Source organism: Setaria viridis, chromosome 7 (genome assembly GCF_005286985.2).
Source record: "Setaria viridis chromosome 7, Setaria_viridis_v4.0, whole genome shotgun sequence".
Lineage (NCBI taxonomy): Eukaryota > Viridiplantae > Streptophyta > Magnoliopsida > Poales > Poaceae > Setaria > Setaria viridis.
Window position 1 is genome coordinate 25,429,310 of NC_048269.2, and position 15,947 is coordinate 25,445,256.

Sequence of the window (15,947 nt, forward strand, 5' to 3'; positions counted from 1 at the left end):
AGAACACCTTCTCCAACAGTCCCTAAAAAATACTTGCCCCAAAACATTTAAATGGTGCCACATCATCTAGTGGTGGGCCCAGGCCCTGATTTTTTCACCGGATCTGACACCTCCTATCAGCCATTTTTCCTGCTCACGCATCTTTTACTCGATGGCCGCCTCCATGCCTTGACATAATCCGCAGCGCCCTTGATCTTGATCTCGTAGAAGTCCTTATAATAGTTGTCCTGGTCAGTCTTAAAGGCAAAAGCTGTGAAACAACAGATAGGCTCTACTCTAATTTCAGCATTTTCCATAGCAATATTTGGACTTCATGCAAATCATACTCTTTCTGAGTTGGAACTCCACTTTCAGAAATAAACAAGGAAAATGTAGTACTACTGCATCACAGTTCATTCGATAAACTGATTGGCACAGTTACTAGCTGCTACGAGTCTACGACAAACTAATCAGCATAATCCTTTTTCACATTGTTTGGTCAACATTTGAGGAACTGATTGAGATGGAAGTAATAAAACAACAATCAAACAGGTACACTATGACTGAACCTTATAACTGAATATGGGAACTATCCTCTCCTTTTTGCAGTCAGTGAGACATCTATTATAGGAAAATCAGTACATCCAGTAGAGCAAAATCAAAACAGCTAATCAGTGCAAATCCGAGATTAACACCAACAAGAGTACTTGATAGAGTAGTTCGGTCTGGCAAGTGATTAAAACAATGGAACTTCAGGAACTGGTCATGGAGATGTACAGGAATCGGCTCATTTTTACGTGATATATAATTTTTTGCCACTATTAGAGGGGTAAGTGGGAACAGATTTGCCACTATGTGAGAGGAGTGAATGTGAGAGGGGTTAAGTGAACATCACATGCAGTGGCAAAAAATTAAATAGCCCCATTTTCACCTGGACAGGCTGTCGAGGGAGGGGATCTCGCAACCATCGACGGGAACAACTTCGATTCAAAAGGACAGCGTGCGTTGGGTGGAGGGGAGGAGGGGCCGTCGATGAAGGAGCCGCCGCTGTGGACGAAGGGGATCCGGCGCCGGTGGACGGACGGGAGCTGCACCGTGGACGTACAGGAGCTGCGCGCGTGGATGGATGGAAGGCGGTGCCGGTAGCCCAGCGCGATCTTGACGGGGGGCGCGGCAACCAGGATGGATTCACTACTAAAAAAATGTCTCATCTCTAGCGGTCACTTTTAGACTCGGTACTAATGTTAGCATTAGTACCGGGTCCAAGTTTGGGGTCGCCCGAAGGCCCTCTAGTACCGGGTGGTCTCTGGCACCGGATGGAGCCCCCACCCGTTACTAGAGCCCTCCCTCCATCCGCGCAATTTATTTTTCTCCTTTTTTTCCCCTCGAGGCGCGGCCCTCCATCGCGGCCTCCTTCTCACTCCGGCGGCCCTCCTCTCTGGTCCTTATCTTCTCCTTCTCACTCCCTCCGTCCTGGCCTGCTTCCTCTCCCAGCTCACTCTGGCGCCCTTCCTTTCTCCCTTCCTCTCTCCCTCCCTCTCTCACTTCGCCCGCCCCCTCTGCCTCCCCTCCCCTCCCCCCTCCGCTTGCCCCTCACTGACGGTGAGGAGCAGCGGCGGGGCGAGGTGAGGCGGCGGCGCAGATAGGCAGCAGCGGCGGGATGGCTCGAGCCCCCCCCCTCTCTGTCTCCAGGATGCAGCGACGGGAGGGCGGGGGCGAGGGGATGCGGCGGGCGGACGAGGAGGAGGTGAAGGGGGCCGACGGCGGGCGGCGGAGGAGGAGGAGGGGGCCGGCGGGCGGAGGAGGTGGAGGGGGCTAGCGGCGGGCGGAGGGAGGAGGAGGCGGAGGAGGGGGCCGGCGGTGCGTGGAGGAGGGGGCCGGCGGCGAGTGGAGGAGGCGGAGGGGGGCGGCGGCAGGCGGAGGGAGGCTCGGGCTGGCTGGGGGATTTTCATTTTTTTAATTTTTTAACATCCTTTAGTAATAGTTATTCCAACCGGTACCAGAGGACCCCCTCTAGTACCAGATTGCACAAGCGGTTCTAGAGGGGGTTAGGAACCGGTACTGGAGTTTTTTTTTTTTTAGTGATTGGAGGGTGCGTTCTTGTAAAAAATAGCGCGAGGGGAAGGGAAAACGCAAGGAAGACGCGTGGGAACCGAGAAACGGCGGGCACCGGCCGCAAAATTCGGGATTGGGAGCGCCCAGCGCCGGCGAAAATCTGGCTCAGAATGGCGCTGGTTTTGGGTGCGCGTAAAAATTGGGCAAGCAATTGGGCTACTGTTGGAGATCACAGTTTCGTGCCCAAAAATAATTATTGGGAGTATTTTTTGGACACTCTATGCTCTATGAAAACATCGCTCGCCATGTCGCGAGCAACAAACAAAAGCCAAGAATTTGACCACCAGGCAGCGTCGTGGTCGGCTGGTTGCGTCGGCGTTCCAGGTCTCCACTCTCAACTGGTACCTGTAGGCTGCAGGTCTCCCTCTCCTGTCTTCCACCACCTCTTGCACAGTTTGCACTTGCTGTGAGCGGGTGCGAGACTGCGGGCGGCATGGACGGACCGAGGGGTCCCGCGCCTGGGCGTGGGCGGACGGCGCCGCACGGATGGGCAGGCGATTCCGGGTCCGGGCAGGGCTCCGGCCCCGACGGCTCTTGGAGTTGCGGCTGGGGATGGGCCTCGGGCCCCGGAGGTGGCTGGAGCTACAGCCACGGCTCCGCGCAGGGCCCCCGCGGCGCTGCAGACGGCGCCGCGTACGGGTTCGGCTACGGCGGCGGCGGTGGCGGTGGAGGAGGAAGCGGGCGTGGGGGGTTCGGGTTCAGCTTCGACGGCCCCGGCGGCGCGGGCGGCTTCAGCTGGGGTGCCGGTGGCGGGGCGTTTGGGACCGGAGGTGATCACACGGGTCACGGCGGCTGGAGAGCGCGCGGTGGGTTCGGCGGCGGCGGGAGGCAGCTGCGACCACCGCCGCAGTGTATTTCTTACTACTAATAATACGCTAGTACACCTGCATGCATTCCTGGCTCTATTGCGTAGAGATACTGGTTCCAGCATCTCTGGTTTCATGCTGTGTCTGTAAAGACTAACAGCAAAGCAAGAACACCTTTCCTTTAGTCTGTATATATTTTGTTGGCAATACTTGGTATATATACGCAGCGAGTTACTGAAACTCTATACAGAAGAATCAACATAGAACATATGCTTATTCTCTTTTCCTTTTCTTTTTCCGGAGGTACAATCATAGCCCGGTAAAAACGGAAGAATCAACATAGAAAATACGCTTATTCTCTTTTTTTTTTCTTTTTCTGGAGGCACGTGAATCATAGCCCGGTAAAAACGACTGCAACTCAGGTTCCAAGCTGTTGCAGATGCCTAGGAAAAGAAGTTCCTAGAATATAGAATAACTCGTACCATTTTGTAGAAGATAGAGGAACCGCAACTCTACAAGGGAGAAGCTCTTGTCATTTCAATAACAGCGTGCGATCAAAATCATCTCCGGAGCTACTCTGGTTCTCAAACACATAACCTCAGGTGCCCAGGTCCAACAGCATACAAATCATAGAGGCCTAGAGCATTCAGGTCGCAGAGGAAAACCTGAGCCGCAGTCTTCAATGGAAAGGGGATGGTTCAGAGAAACACACCCTCTGAAGTAAAAAACTTTAACATTCAGAAGTACTCATTGTAAAGCGCGAGGACCATGCCGTCCACCCCCCGCTCCCACCGCCACCGCCGCCGCCGCCCCGCCCCCAGTCGGCGAGAGCAGCACAACCCTCCTCACCGCGCATCCTACGCCGCAGCAGCAGCCCTAGCTACCAAGCACCCCACCCGTCACGCCGCGCACCCTCTCCCCCTCGGAGAGATTCTTCTCTGACTCCTCGCCACCACCGCCCTGGCGCGGCCGGCCGGCGACCATTGACGACAAGTTCGTGCCGAAAACTCTAGATCCACGGGCCACAACACCGGATCTACAACCTGTGCTGAAGGATCTTCCCCCTGCCATGCCGATTTCGCGGATCTCATACGCCGAAGCTGTCAGGCGGGGAGGCTTCAATGTCCATCCCGGCTCAGTGGCGCAGCGCCATCAAGAAGCCAAGCGCGCCTCTGACCCCGAGAGAAGCACTCACTCCAGCGATAGGACAAGGCCGCAGCGCATTAACTCCGCTGCCGCGGCAAGGACGGGCCGTGCCGGGGCCCTGCGCCAAGCGCCTGCAAGCCACGCCGCTCAAGCCCTGCCTCCGCTGTCTACAGTGCGCCAAGAATGGGTGCTAGTGACGTGCCGCAGAGCGCATTCACATTGAGCACCGCCCAAGCAATTCCGACAAGACGGTGGACATAGCGGCGGAAATGACCAGCGCCGCAGGGAGACTTCAAGAAGGCCAACTACCAGGGCTTTGTGCGTCTTCATCCAAGAAGACTGCCAGATGCTGCTTCAAATGTCTCGCCTAGACCATTGCGCGGCCGCATGCCATGACCCACAGGTGTCACCACTCCGGCCACAGACAGCGCCATTGCAAGGCTCCACGGCCCTCCGCCGCACCGCGAACCTCTGCCGCCGCCTACCACCGCCCGGCAGCATGGAAGCGCCCACTGCCTCGTCAGTTGAACCACCAGCACCCTCCACCACCGCATTCCCTGCCACTGCTTTCCCCACACTGCCACTGTCCAAGCCACCAACACCTCCTTAGGAATCTTGCGCCCTCATCCTGTAGGCGCTCCACCTGCCACCAGATGCTGGAGCGCGGGACATCCCTGACCTCATCACTCGAGAGCTCCACCTGCAACCAGGGAAGGTCTCTGTCACGCTTCACCAGCCGGAGCCCTACCTGATTCGCTTTGAGCATGCCGCCGACGCGGCTGAGGTGCGTCGCCACGGGCGCTTCACCGGAGGAGGCATGAACATCTGCCTCCATACCTAGCGCAGCCTCACGCATGCTTTCGGCTTCCGCATCTTCTACAAAGTGCGCCTCTGTCTCGACGGCATCCTGTCTCATGCCTGGACGCCGAAGATCGTCGAGAGGGTCGTTGGCCACAAATGTGCACTACAGTGCATCATCACCGACCTCATCCAACTGGCGGACTCAAGGCACATCGGGCTGTGGGCGTGGACGGCGGACCCGAGCGAGATACCCAAGAAAGTGTGGCTCGCCTTCACGCACAAGCCGGCGAACAAATCCTCGGCTTTCTTCGTGTCGGCCGAGCAAACGCCGGAGTCATGGCAGTAGGGCGCCTGCTACGAGGTCTTTATCCACATGTCGCTGCTCGAGGACTACACGGCGGCCGCGCGCAACCTCCAAGAGGTGGTCGATAACCCAGCGAGTATCACTCCGATATGCTGGAGATACGAGTGGCGCTACGACCTTGTGGACGGCGCGCTGCCGGATGCCCGTTCGTGCCTCCCAACCCACCTGCCTCAGCCGCCACGGGAGCCAGAGGGGCGGGATGACGGTGATGGCCGCTGGGAGAACGGCGGTCATGGGTGTGAACGGCGCACCAACGACAACCACGGCGCCAGGTGTGACGCTCGTGGTCCTGACGATGCGGGGGACGGGGAGCGCAATCGTGGACTACACGTGCGTCGTGGCCCAAAGGACGACCGCAAGCAACGAGCGACCCGGAGCAATTGCAATGATTAAGGCTTCCTCTTGCCGCCACGTCGGGGAGACGACGACGACGGCCACGACTACGAGCACCCGGGACACGGGCGCAAGTATGGTGACACGTACTGGGGCAGCTCGGAGCTAGTTCGCTGGGACCACACCAGGTCCCCCCCTCCGCACCGCGGCACGGGAGACGTCACGACATGAGCGAAGAGGGGCTGAGCAACATGCCTCTTGCTCAGCTGCAAGCCCTCTTCGTGGCCTAGGCAAACGCCTTGAAGACCTACATGCAAGGATAGGTATTCACCATGCCTCTGGCTACATCTAACATCGTGGATTTGGATGCCAGGAAGAACAGTTGCCTCATCACTACCTATGACTAATCCGCAAGGCCTCCTGGCTTGCTGACCGCCTGGGCATTGCAGACGCCAACGGGGGGAACCAAGCCTGATCCGAACCAGTCCCGGTGTTGCATGCCTTCAACACGCTACGAGCGGCGCTACTCTCGGCACCTCCGCCTTCGACGGTCGCTGACGTCGACCAGGCACTGGACATGCTGTTTCTGGGCACCAACCGAGTCTCACCAACAGGCTCGGCGGCGACCCGCTACAACCAGGCAGGCCAGGGAGGGTGCTGCATTGATTCAGGGGCCACCTGTCCATAGCGGCGGCCTGCACCGAAGCAAGTGAAGAAGCACACGTACAAGGCAGCGTGACCGGTGTGCTGGGAGAGGCAGCCCATGCAGCTGGCGACCTTAGCTGCATGGCCAACGATGGCACCAAGATGGGCCACATGGACGTGCCTAGCCTGGCCGTGAATGGGGAAGCCAGTGAGGCAGCCCAGGTTGTGCTAATGGTCCAACAAGCGCTGGCAGCCCAGCATGACGACGGGGAGCAACTCGTGGGCCAAAACGCACCCACGGGCCAGCTGGCTGGTGTGGCCTGCGATGGGGGCGCGCACACGGGCTAGTTGCCGGGTGCGGCCCTCGACGGGGGCGCGCCCACGGGCTAGCTGCTGGGTGTGGCCCACTATGGGCCACAAGCCATGCAGGTTGCTGCCTCAGAAGTGCATGTCCCAGACACCGGCCCAGGTGGATCGCTGCACACGCCCAGCGTTGACGACCTGTTCCTGACTCCTGCACTGCCAGTTGTACAGCAGCAACCGGCACGACGCACGCGCCAACGCCACACCTTCGACATGAATGAGGTGCGGCGGAGTGCGCGACTGGGCAAGAAACCGGCTATGCTGGCCATAAAACGAGCCCAGCAGAACCTTTGGAGGAAGCTTGGCGTCGGCGATGACAAAATGGCGCCAATTAAGCAAGTTCTGCAATACTTCATCAGCATGTTCCAGGAGGCCCTACCAGAGTTCGTCATAGCGGCCATGACCGCCCTCTTCGATCTCGACGATGATGCAACAGAATAAATGAATGATGCACTTCTATAGATGGTGGGCGTCGTTGTAGAAGAACTTTATCAGGAGCGGCACATGGCACCATGATGACCCAGACGAAGCACACTTCCTATGCATTTTACCCCCGCATTATGTACCGCTACTTTTATGTATCATCAGTACCTCACCCTACTGGCTGCGACCTTCGGTCCAAACTCGTGAACTATAAACTTTGCCGTGCTAGCCATGACCTTCAGGCACTGCACTTGACGATCCCCGAGACAAACAGCGTCAACACGCGCCACTCGACGACCTCCATGATCTACATGATAGACAGCGTCACAACGCGCTACTTCACCCCACGATTCGTGACACCTGAGCAAGCGCATGAAACTACACCCAGATGATCGGCAACTTTGAAATAATGTGCTGGAATGTGAGAGGTCTCAATGCTCCGGCTAGATGTCTAATGGTCCGCGAAACTATTGCAACGACAACATGTCACATAGCATGCCTACAGGAAATGAAACTACAAAACATCGATGCAACTCTAGCTAACTTCTTGGGAGGACACCGCCTGAACCAATTCACATAAAAACCGGCTCTAGGCACAAAGGGAGGAATCCTCATCCTCTGGGATGACAAGGTAATTGACATGCAAGACGTCCAAATTGGACGTTTCACCATTTTGGCAACAACGGTAGTAAAATACAGCAACACACCCTTTCGACTCACGACAGTGTACGTCCCGTCATGACATGCTCCAAAACCTGCTTTCCTGCGACACCTACGAGCTATGAAACCGGACGACGACACCAGATGGCTTGTCCTGGGGGATTTCAACCTAATCTACAGCGCGAGAGATAAAAATAATAGAAATCTAAATCGGCGATTGATGGGGAGTTTCAGAAATGCACTCAATTACTGTGGCCTAAAAGAGATACATTTTTAGATGAGGAGGTTCACCTGGAGTAACGCCAGGCATCGACCAAACATTGACACGGCTCGACCGAGTTTTCTGCAATGAGAGCTGGGATCTATACTTCGATGATCATGTCCTACACGCGCTCTCCTCCTCACACTTAGACCACTGCCCCCTGCTATTAGCACAACAATATGGGCCTAGAAGGCCAATGCCCTTCAAATTTGAAAATTTCTGTACACGCCTCCCGGGCTTCTACGTAGTGGTCACCCGGGAATGGTCCAAGCCGACGAACCACACTGAGCCTTTCCACAGATTGGGGTACAAACTGTACACCACGGCCCGTGCGCCACGATCCTGGAGCATATCATTCATCTCGGATGCCAAACTGAACCTACACATGGCCCAAGAGGTCATCCTGCGCCTCGATACGGTTGAGGAGACAAGAGCGTTAACAGATGCAGAACACTCCTTGCGTCACAAGCTTAAAAGAAGGCTTTTGGGATGGGCAGCTATTGAAAAAGGAAGGAAAAAACAATGTTCCAGAATAAACTACCTACGCGAGGGTGACGCAATACAAAGTTCTTTCACCTAAAGGTGAACGCCAGGAGAAGGAAAAACTTCATCCAGAGGGTTAAAGAAAGAAAGTGTATGGGGAATAACCCACGAGGACAAGTAGAGGGTAATTCAAGATCACTTCGACAACATGATGTGCGCACCGCAGAATCAAAACAAAGACCTAAACTGGGAGGTAATAGAATTTCCAGAGGTGGACTTAGGCGACATTGACAGCCCCTTCTCAGAGGAAGAAATACTACAAGCAATTGCAGACCTGCCAAAGAACAAGGCGCTAGGACCGGACGGCTTCACTGGTCTATTCTTCAAATCATGCTGGCACATAATCAAAGGCGATGTCAAAGCGGCCATTAACGCCTTCCACAACATCCATTGCAAAGACCTCAATCTTGTCAACACAGCTAACGTAGTACTAATCCCCCAAAAGGAAGGTGCCGAAAGCATCCAAGACTTTAGACCAATAAGCCTCATACACGCGATCGCCAAGATCATCAACATAATCCTAGCGCTACGCCTAGCGCCTTTTATGGAAGCGCTAATATCGCCATGCTAGAGTGCCTTTATAAAAGGAAGGAGCCTCCACGACAACTTCTTGTACTGTTAATGGCATGTCGATTCCACAGGAACGAAACACCTGCACTGTTAATGAAGCTGGATATCTCAAAGGCCTTTGACTCGGTGCGTTGGGATTACCTACTATCACTGGTGCAGCGCAGAGGCTTCCCCACAAGATGGCGGGACTGGATTGTGACAATGCTAGCCACATCAACCTCAAAAATTCTACTAAACGGCTTCCCGTCTGACCTGATTGCGCACGGACGTGGCCTACGACAAGGAGACCCATTGTCCCCTTTTCTCTTCATCCTCACGATCGACCCGCTATACCAGCTGATACACAAAGCAACGGACATGGGACTACTGAGCAAGCTGGGAGTGCGAGTAGCACGCACCCATATCTCAATGTACGCTGATGACACAGTCATCTTCATAAAGCCAACACCTGCGGACATCGCTAACACCGCAAAAATGTTGCGCCTTTTCGGAGAGGCAACTGGACCAAAAACAAACCTTCAAAAGACAATCGTGGCTCCCATTAGCTGTGAGAGTGTTGATATGGAGGAAGTCCTATCAGAACTGCTGTAACTCGAACAGTCTTCCTAATAAGATACCTCGGACTCCCTCTAGAGATAAGATGACTAAAGAAACTCGACTTTCAACCTCTGATTGACAAAGCAACAAACAAGCTGTCAGGATGGCACGGCCGCAAACTCAGCCAAGTAGGACGAGCTTGCCTCACCAAAGCGGTACTAACAGCACAACCGCTATACCTACTAAGAGTAATCAAAACGCCAAATAAAGTACTTGAGGACCTCGACAAAATAAGGAAAAGATTTCTGTGGGCAGGAGACAAAGCACTCACCGGTGGGAAATGCAAGATAAATTGGGTCAAGAGTTTCCTACCGAAAGTAAATGGAGGGCTAGGTGTGCTTAATCTTCACAAGTTCGCAAGAGCACTAAGACGATGGCTTTGGCACGAGTGGGAGTCACCGCAAAAAACGTGGATTGCAATGGAGACACCATGTGATGACACGGATCGCCTTTTGTTTGTGGCATGCACAAGCATCACAATGGGGAACGGGCAGAAGACGAGCTTCTGGCACTCGGGCTGGGTGCAAGGCATGAGACCAAAGGACATTGCGCCAAACATCTATGGATCTCCAAAGGGAAAAAAAGATGTCAGGCGGAGGTCATACAGGGGAACAATTGGATCAGAGACATAAACATACACGCCGGAGTAACAACAATGCACCTGCAAGAATTCACGGTGCTTTGGCGACTAACTACAGAGATCCAACTGCAATTGCAACAGGAGGACATCATTTGTTGGAAATTTACGTCGAGTGGGAAGTACTCAGTGGCCTCGGCATACAAAGCACAGTTCTTTGGATCTACCAAAGCACCGCATAACAAAACACTTTGGCGCTGCTGGATGCCGCCGAAGTGCAAATTCTTTGCGTGGCTGATATTACAAAACCGAGTGTGGTCAGCTGATCGGCTCGCATGTAGGGGATGGCCACACTCCCCTACATGCCCCTTATGCAGATGCCAAGAAGAGGCAGCACATCAACTACTGGTCGAATGCAGATTCACCATGAGAATTTGGAGCCTGGTGACGGAATGGACGACACAGCCAAGCATACGCATCTCAGAATGGCGACAAAGCAACTGATGGGTGGATAAACATGACCACTAAAACAGAAGCCCTCAGGAAGGGAACGTGCTCCATGGCACTGTTGATCATATGGGAAATTTGGAAGGAGCGGAATAGGCGTGTATTCAATCAAGAAGAGATGGCAGCCATCACATTGGTGGCAAAAATCAAGGAAGAAGCGGGAGCGTGGATAACATCAGGGGCAAAGGACTTAGCGTTATTTTTGTTTAAAGAATAATCGTGTAATTACGTGTACCCTAACCGGTTATCCGGCTGCAACTCTTTCTCTATCAATAAAATAGTCACAATCTCGTGCCCATTTGATCAAAGAAGTACTCATTGTTTTCACAAGCATTTAGCTCGGTCAAGTTATCCATGTTGAGTTGTTATTTTCTTTGGCTATTTATTATTCCTAAAAATTGGTTCAGCATTTTATCTGTTCAATTATTGAGTTTGCAGTTGCATTTGAACTTGAAAAGTGAAAACAAAGGTAACAAATACACGTATTCAATCATACCTTTGCATTCATGTTGTTATCTGACATCATCGCACCTGCATGTGAGCTTATAACCGTAAAGCCCAATGTGGCAATGTGCATAAGTCATGCTTTCAGGACAAGTAAAACATGCAAATTCTGAACAAACTCAACAACAGTACGCCTTTTAAAACCAGTTACAGGGCAGACTCATGTTGAGGGCATTCTAGCCGATCATTGGCCATTGAAGTGTCCAGAACTTGGCGGTTTTGGATTTAAAAGTCAACTTGAAATCCACTATGAATCTTTGCTGGTGCTTTGAAATGAGCGAAGTTGCCATCTTTCTAGAGTAATAGGGTATTATCATGACCTCAAAAGCCTATTCTTGTGATGTAGGGATTTTCCATGTTTAAAAATGGTGCTCTAAGAATTTCTATATACACGAAAAATGCTCTAGGAATAGGTAGCATTAATGTTTCAAAATGCTCAAGGACCATCCTAGTAGTTCCAATAAAATATTGCAACTTGCGGAGGTCGGACAAAGTCGAGAAAAAACTGAAATCAAAAGGGCATATACAATAGTATCGTGCTGGTGTTATTATTAATCAAAATGAAATGTAGGGAACAGTTCAATAGACAATAAGTAAGGGCAAACGAAGTTAGAATTTTCAAATAAAAATAGTGAAATATGTAACATTTTCATTTCATATTGCAAATCATCGTTTGACTGAGCTATTGCAACATTATTGCCCATGATAAAAAATTATCGTGCCCTTGGACAACAGTCACAGCATGACCACAGATTATCCTCAAATGTAAACTGATGGTAGTTAAGCATAGAGCAACCGATAAGGAATGGAAATTGTTGAAAAGGAAATTCCACATAAACTTATTAGCATGTATACGTGCACAGCTGTCTTCATATTTAAAAGTTAGACATACAAAATAACAAATAGGGTGGAAGAGAAGGAAAAACCTTACCCCATTGGCAACCAAGCATTGATGTCTATCATACACTTGTAGCCATAAAATCATCTAAAAGCAGACTCAATGAAACAAGATCAGCTATGCCTAAAAAAAAGCACATTCAAAAATCTAAACTTAATACAACCAGCCATCACACTCCACTGAGCCACAAAGGCATTTTTTCTTCTTGATGTTACCATTGGCATCATGTACCTGATCTATTTTATAGTTGTAGTGGTATGCTAGTTCTTGACGGGGTCGAATATCATCGCAAGCAAAGAACATGACATGAGGCACACTGATGTCTTCATGATCATAGAGGACGTTTTGTGCATAGAGGTTGGGGGTGCAACTATGATTGATAAATTTTGCGAAGTTCCCCATCTCTGAAGCATCAACAGCAAATCCAGCTTCATCATCTTTACCCGGACCCTTCTGAAGTGAGGGTATTGATCTTGATAGACCCTCCCAAAGAGATTCGTCATAATAATTGTGTCCAATAGCAAATAAGTACTCGTCAGTCGTCCTTTTTTGTGCCTCCTCATCCTCCAACACTTCCCCTATATATTCACAAACAAAGCTTCCAGATGGTATGAAGTCAAGAGTTCTCACACCCCAACCCATTGATTTTGTTTTGAAGACTTGCAGCCGAAACTTGAGGCCATGTTGGCCAACTCTGTTGCGACATGTAGGAGGGCACTTGCAAGAAGGCCCACACTCATAAACTAGAGGTTTTGCTTCTACAATGCGGCCTTTATCATTGAAAGGGATTTCTCCACCATTTTTCACAGCACATGCACACTTTTTTGAGTCTGAGCATCCGCCTACACAACCACAACCTGCTGGTGGAGTTGGCCGATAGTTACGGGGATATTGAAGGCGTGAAATGTAGCGATAGGGCATTGGGCACTCATTGGATATTTTGTTAACAACAGATACAGGGACCCTCTCCAATCCTCGGGATAGATCTTTGATGATGACACTATCATTTGGTCCAGATTTTCCTGATTGCAGAATTTCTTTGATGTCAATGTGTTTCTGTCCTTCAATCCTTCTCAGTCGGAACATATATACATAACGGTCTCCATGCTCTTTCTCCCTCCAGTACTTCTCAACATGGTATAAACCGCCATATATATAAGTAGGAAACTTCTTTTTTCCATTAGCAGTGGTGAACCCATGAATAACACGGACTGGTGTATTAGTGTCCATGCTCTTTTTAAGTGCCAGGTTGGTACCCTCTATCTTCTGATTGACTGTAACTGCCACCGAACCAGTATACACCAAGACATCCAGATTATACTTGATGTCAGAAGATTGTGCATAAGATACAATGCTAATAGCGACACTGGTCCCATCATGTTTCTTGGTATGATCAATACCTAACCGGTGTGGGCGATGGAGACCAACAACACAAAGCTCTACCCTCAAATGAAAGATATCACCAGGATATATTCCAGGCACACTGCCAATGTATTTCTTATCATCACACTCTGTGGAGAACCGCTCCCTGAAAATTCTGTAAGCCTGTAGATCAGGTCGCACGTTAAGCACTTCTTCCCTCGAATTGTCTTCTTCTTCATCCAAAAGATCCCGATAAATTAACCGGAAATCCTGTAGAGACCGCATGATGCTTTCTCTAACGATGACACCTCCATTATTTGGCATTGCTTTATCCTGATCATCATTATTGGTTTTCCTCTTCTTATATCCAGAACCAGTCTCATTTTCACCTTTTACAGAGAAGTCACGCATAGCTGAAACTCTAACACCAGAATGAGCACTTGCATAATACCGCACACTGCTTCTAGTTGCTGGAGCGCACTGTGTTGAACTGTCATCAAACCTGAATACTGGAAGATCAGGAGATCCATTATCGGAGCCAAAAGCTTTGGAGAATGATCGCTTGTACCCAACCTGGAATCTCCATGGCACGACTGCCTTCCGCCCCTTGCGGCAATATATTCCATTACCATTGTTACCAGGAGTTGCCAAACTGCAACCTTTGGCTGCTGCATTACTCTTCTTGGCCGCCCCATCATCTGTACCACACTCCTTTGCAGTGTGACAAGCGGAATCTCCCAACCCAACATTTCTCTCTGGGTCCTCCAACCTGAGATCTGAAGCAGAACAACCATTGCTCTTTAGTCGAGTCTGATCCACAAAAGACTCCTTCAAACCCTGGGAAAAGCTCTTCTCCACTCCTACATTGCTTCCAACCTCAGGTTCACGAGCTGGTCCATCACCGGTACCCCCTAAATCCTGTGTGCCAGCATCCTTCACACTACCATCACAATTGGAGCTCCCCAAATTGCAGTCCTCACCAGTTTCGACACCGATGTTAGCGCCCCTGCTATTTTCAGCACCTTCCAATCCGGAGCTCTTCACCCCGCCGTTGCCCAGATTGCAAGCATTTCCAGGTACAGGGCGACCCCCATTATCCACACCAGGGCTCTTCAAACTCTGACTAGGAGTGCATCCTTCCGATTGCTGCTCTCCTCCACCAACTCCCCCGCTCTTGCCGCCGCTCGGCGCCCCACCCGATCCGCAATTTTCCGCGTCCCGGACGCTGACGCTCTCACCGCCGGCGTTCGGCGCCCCACCCGATCCGCAGTTTTCCGCATCCGGGTCGCCGACGGTCTCCCCGCCGCCGCCTCTGGGCGCTGCGGCGGCGGCGTGCTTGAGCGGCTCCCTGACGAAGCCGCGCTGGAAGCGCCAGGGCACGAGCACCTTGTACCTCCTCGGCCCGGCCGCCCTCGGTGGCACCGCCGCCGCCCCCATCTCCATCCGCCGCCGCCTCTGCTCGGACTCACCCGCCGGCCCCTCCGAAATCCTCTGCCCCCTGGACGCGGATTGAAAAAACAGAAACATGCGATGCCTAAGGTCCCAGGACGAATCGGACGGAAGGGGAAAAACCAAGCGGGCGAAGAGCCGGTAGGCCGGAGGTCTCCCCGATACGTACCTGGAGGCGGCAACTACCCGCCGCGCGGGCGAGGCGGGGCGGGGTGGGGCGGTTCCGGGACGGGCGGGGAGTAGAGAGCGGCGGTACTGGTGGAGGATTTCCTTCCCGTAACGGTGGAGCAGACAGCAGAGAGGGGGCTCGGCTGGGGCAGTGGGTCTTCCTCTTCCCCTCTCAAGGCCCTCAAGGCTCAAGCAGTCAAGCGATGATGAAAGGGTCGCGCGGCGATGGGCTCTGCCCGAGGGGAGCCGGGCGCAGTGGTGGAGTGACTTGTTGCTGAGCGCCTGTTCTGATCGGCTGCGGTTTTATGGCGTTGCATTAAAGTTACAAAAGGATCCAATTTTATTTTGTGTAGTACGCGCTACGCGGTGGGTGGGTGAGTTCTCCGATTTGGTCCTGGACTGGCTCAGGATTGAGGAGGATTTGGCCCTGTTCATAGATTTGGAAGTCGGATCGCGTTAAACTGTGTCGTGTAGATTGTCTTTATAAACACAACGACCTATTGTAGTTAGAAGGATTTTCCTTTCCTCGCAAAAAAAAAGGAAAAAATTCCTTGATATTGAATGAATTGGTACATATTTCCCAATAAGAAGTTATTGATACAAAATATATCTTAAGATCGTGCCAAACAATTTGTATACGACAAAAATATTTAGTCTTTTTTGGGCATCTGGCTTGTTAGAACCACAATTATTTTAGCTATGTTTTTCCCTTCTCAAGAAAACTAGAGAAATGAGCGATTAGCAGGCTGACCATCGAGGGCTTTAATTGCACTTGCACGCTTCTCTTTCCAGTGACGGATGTGATAGTTCCTGGTCGATTGAAAAATTAGGTCATGTTTAGTTCCCTCCAAACTCCCAATTTTGATACTATGCAA

The 15,947-nt window shown here is 51.7% G+C and overlaps 1 protein-coding gene across 1 annotated transcript; it reads right to left on the bottom strand.

The window, feature by feature from the left end:
- Positions 1 to 12,022: 12,022 nt before the first annotated feature.
- On the bottom strand, positions 12,023 to 15,349 carry LOC117864067 (histone-lysine N-methyltransferase, H3 lysine-9 specific SUVH5). The gene is made up of 2 exons (XM_034748048.2): positions 15,074 to 15,349; positions 12,023 to 14,953 (listed from the first exon to the last, which is right to left on the bottom strand). The coding sequence occupies exon 2, from the start codon at positions 14,896 to 14,898 to the stop codon at positions 12,247 to 12,249; it is 2,652 nt and encodes an 883-aa protein (XP_034603939.1). The 5' UTR covers positions 14,899 to 14,953; positions 15,074 to 15,349; the 3' UTR covers positions 12,023 to 12,246.
- Positions 15,350 to 15,947: the final 598 nt, after the last annotated feature.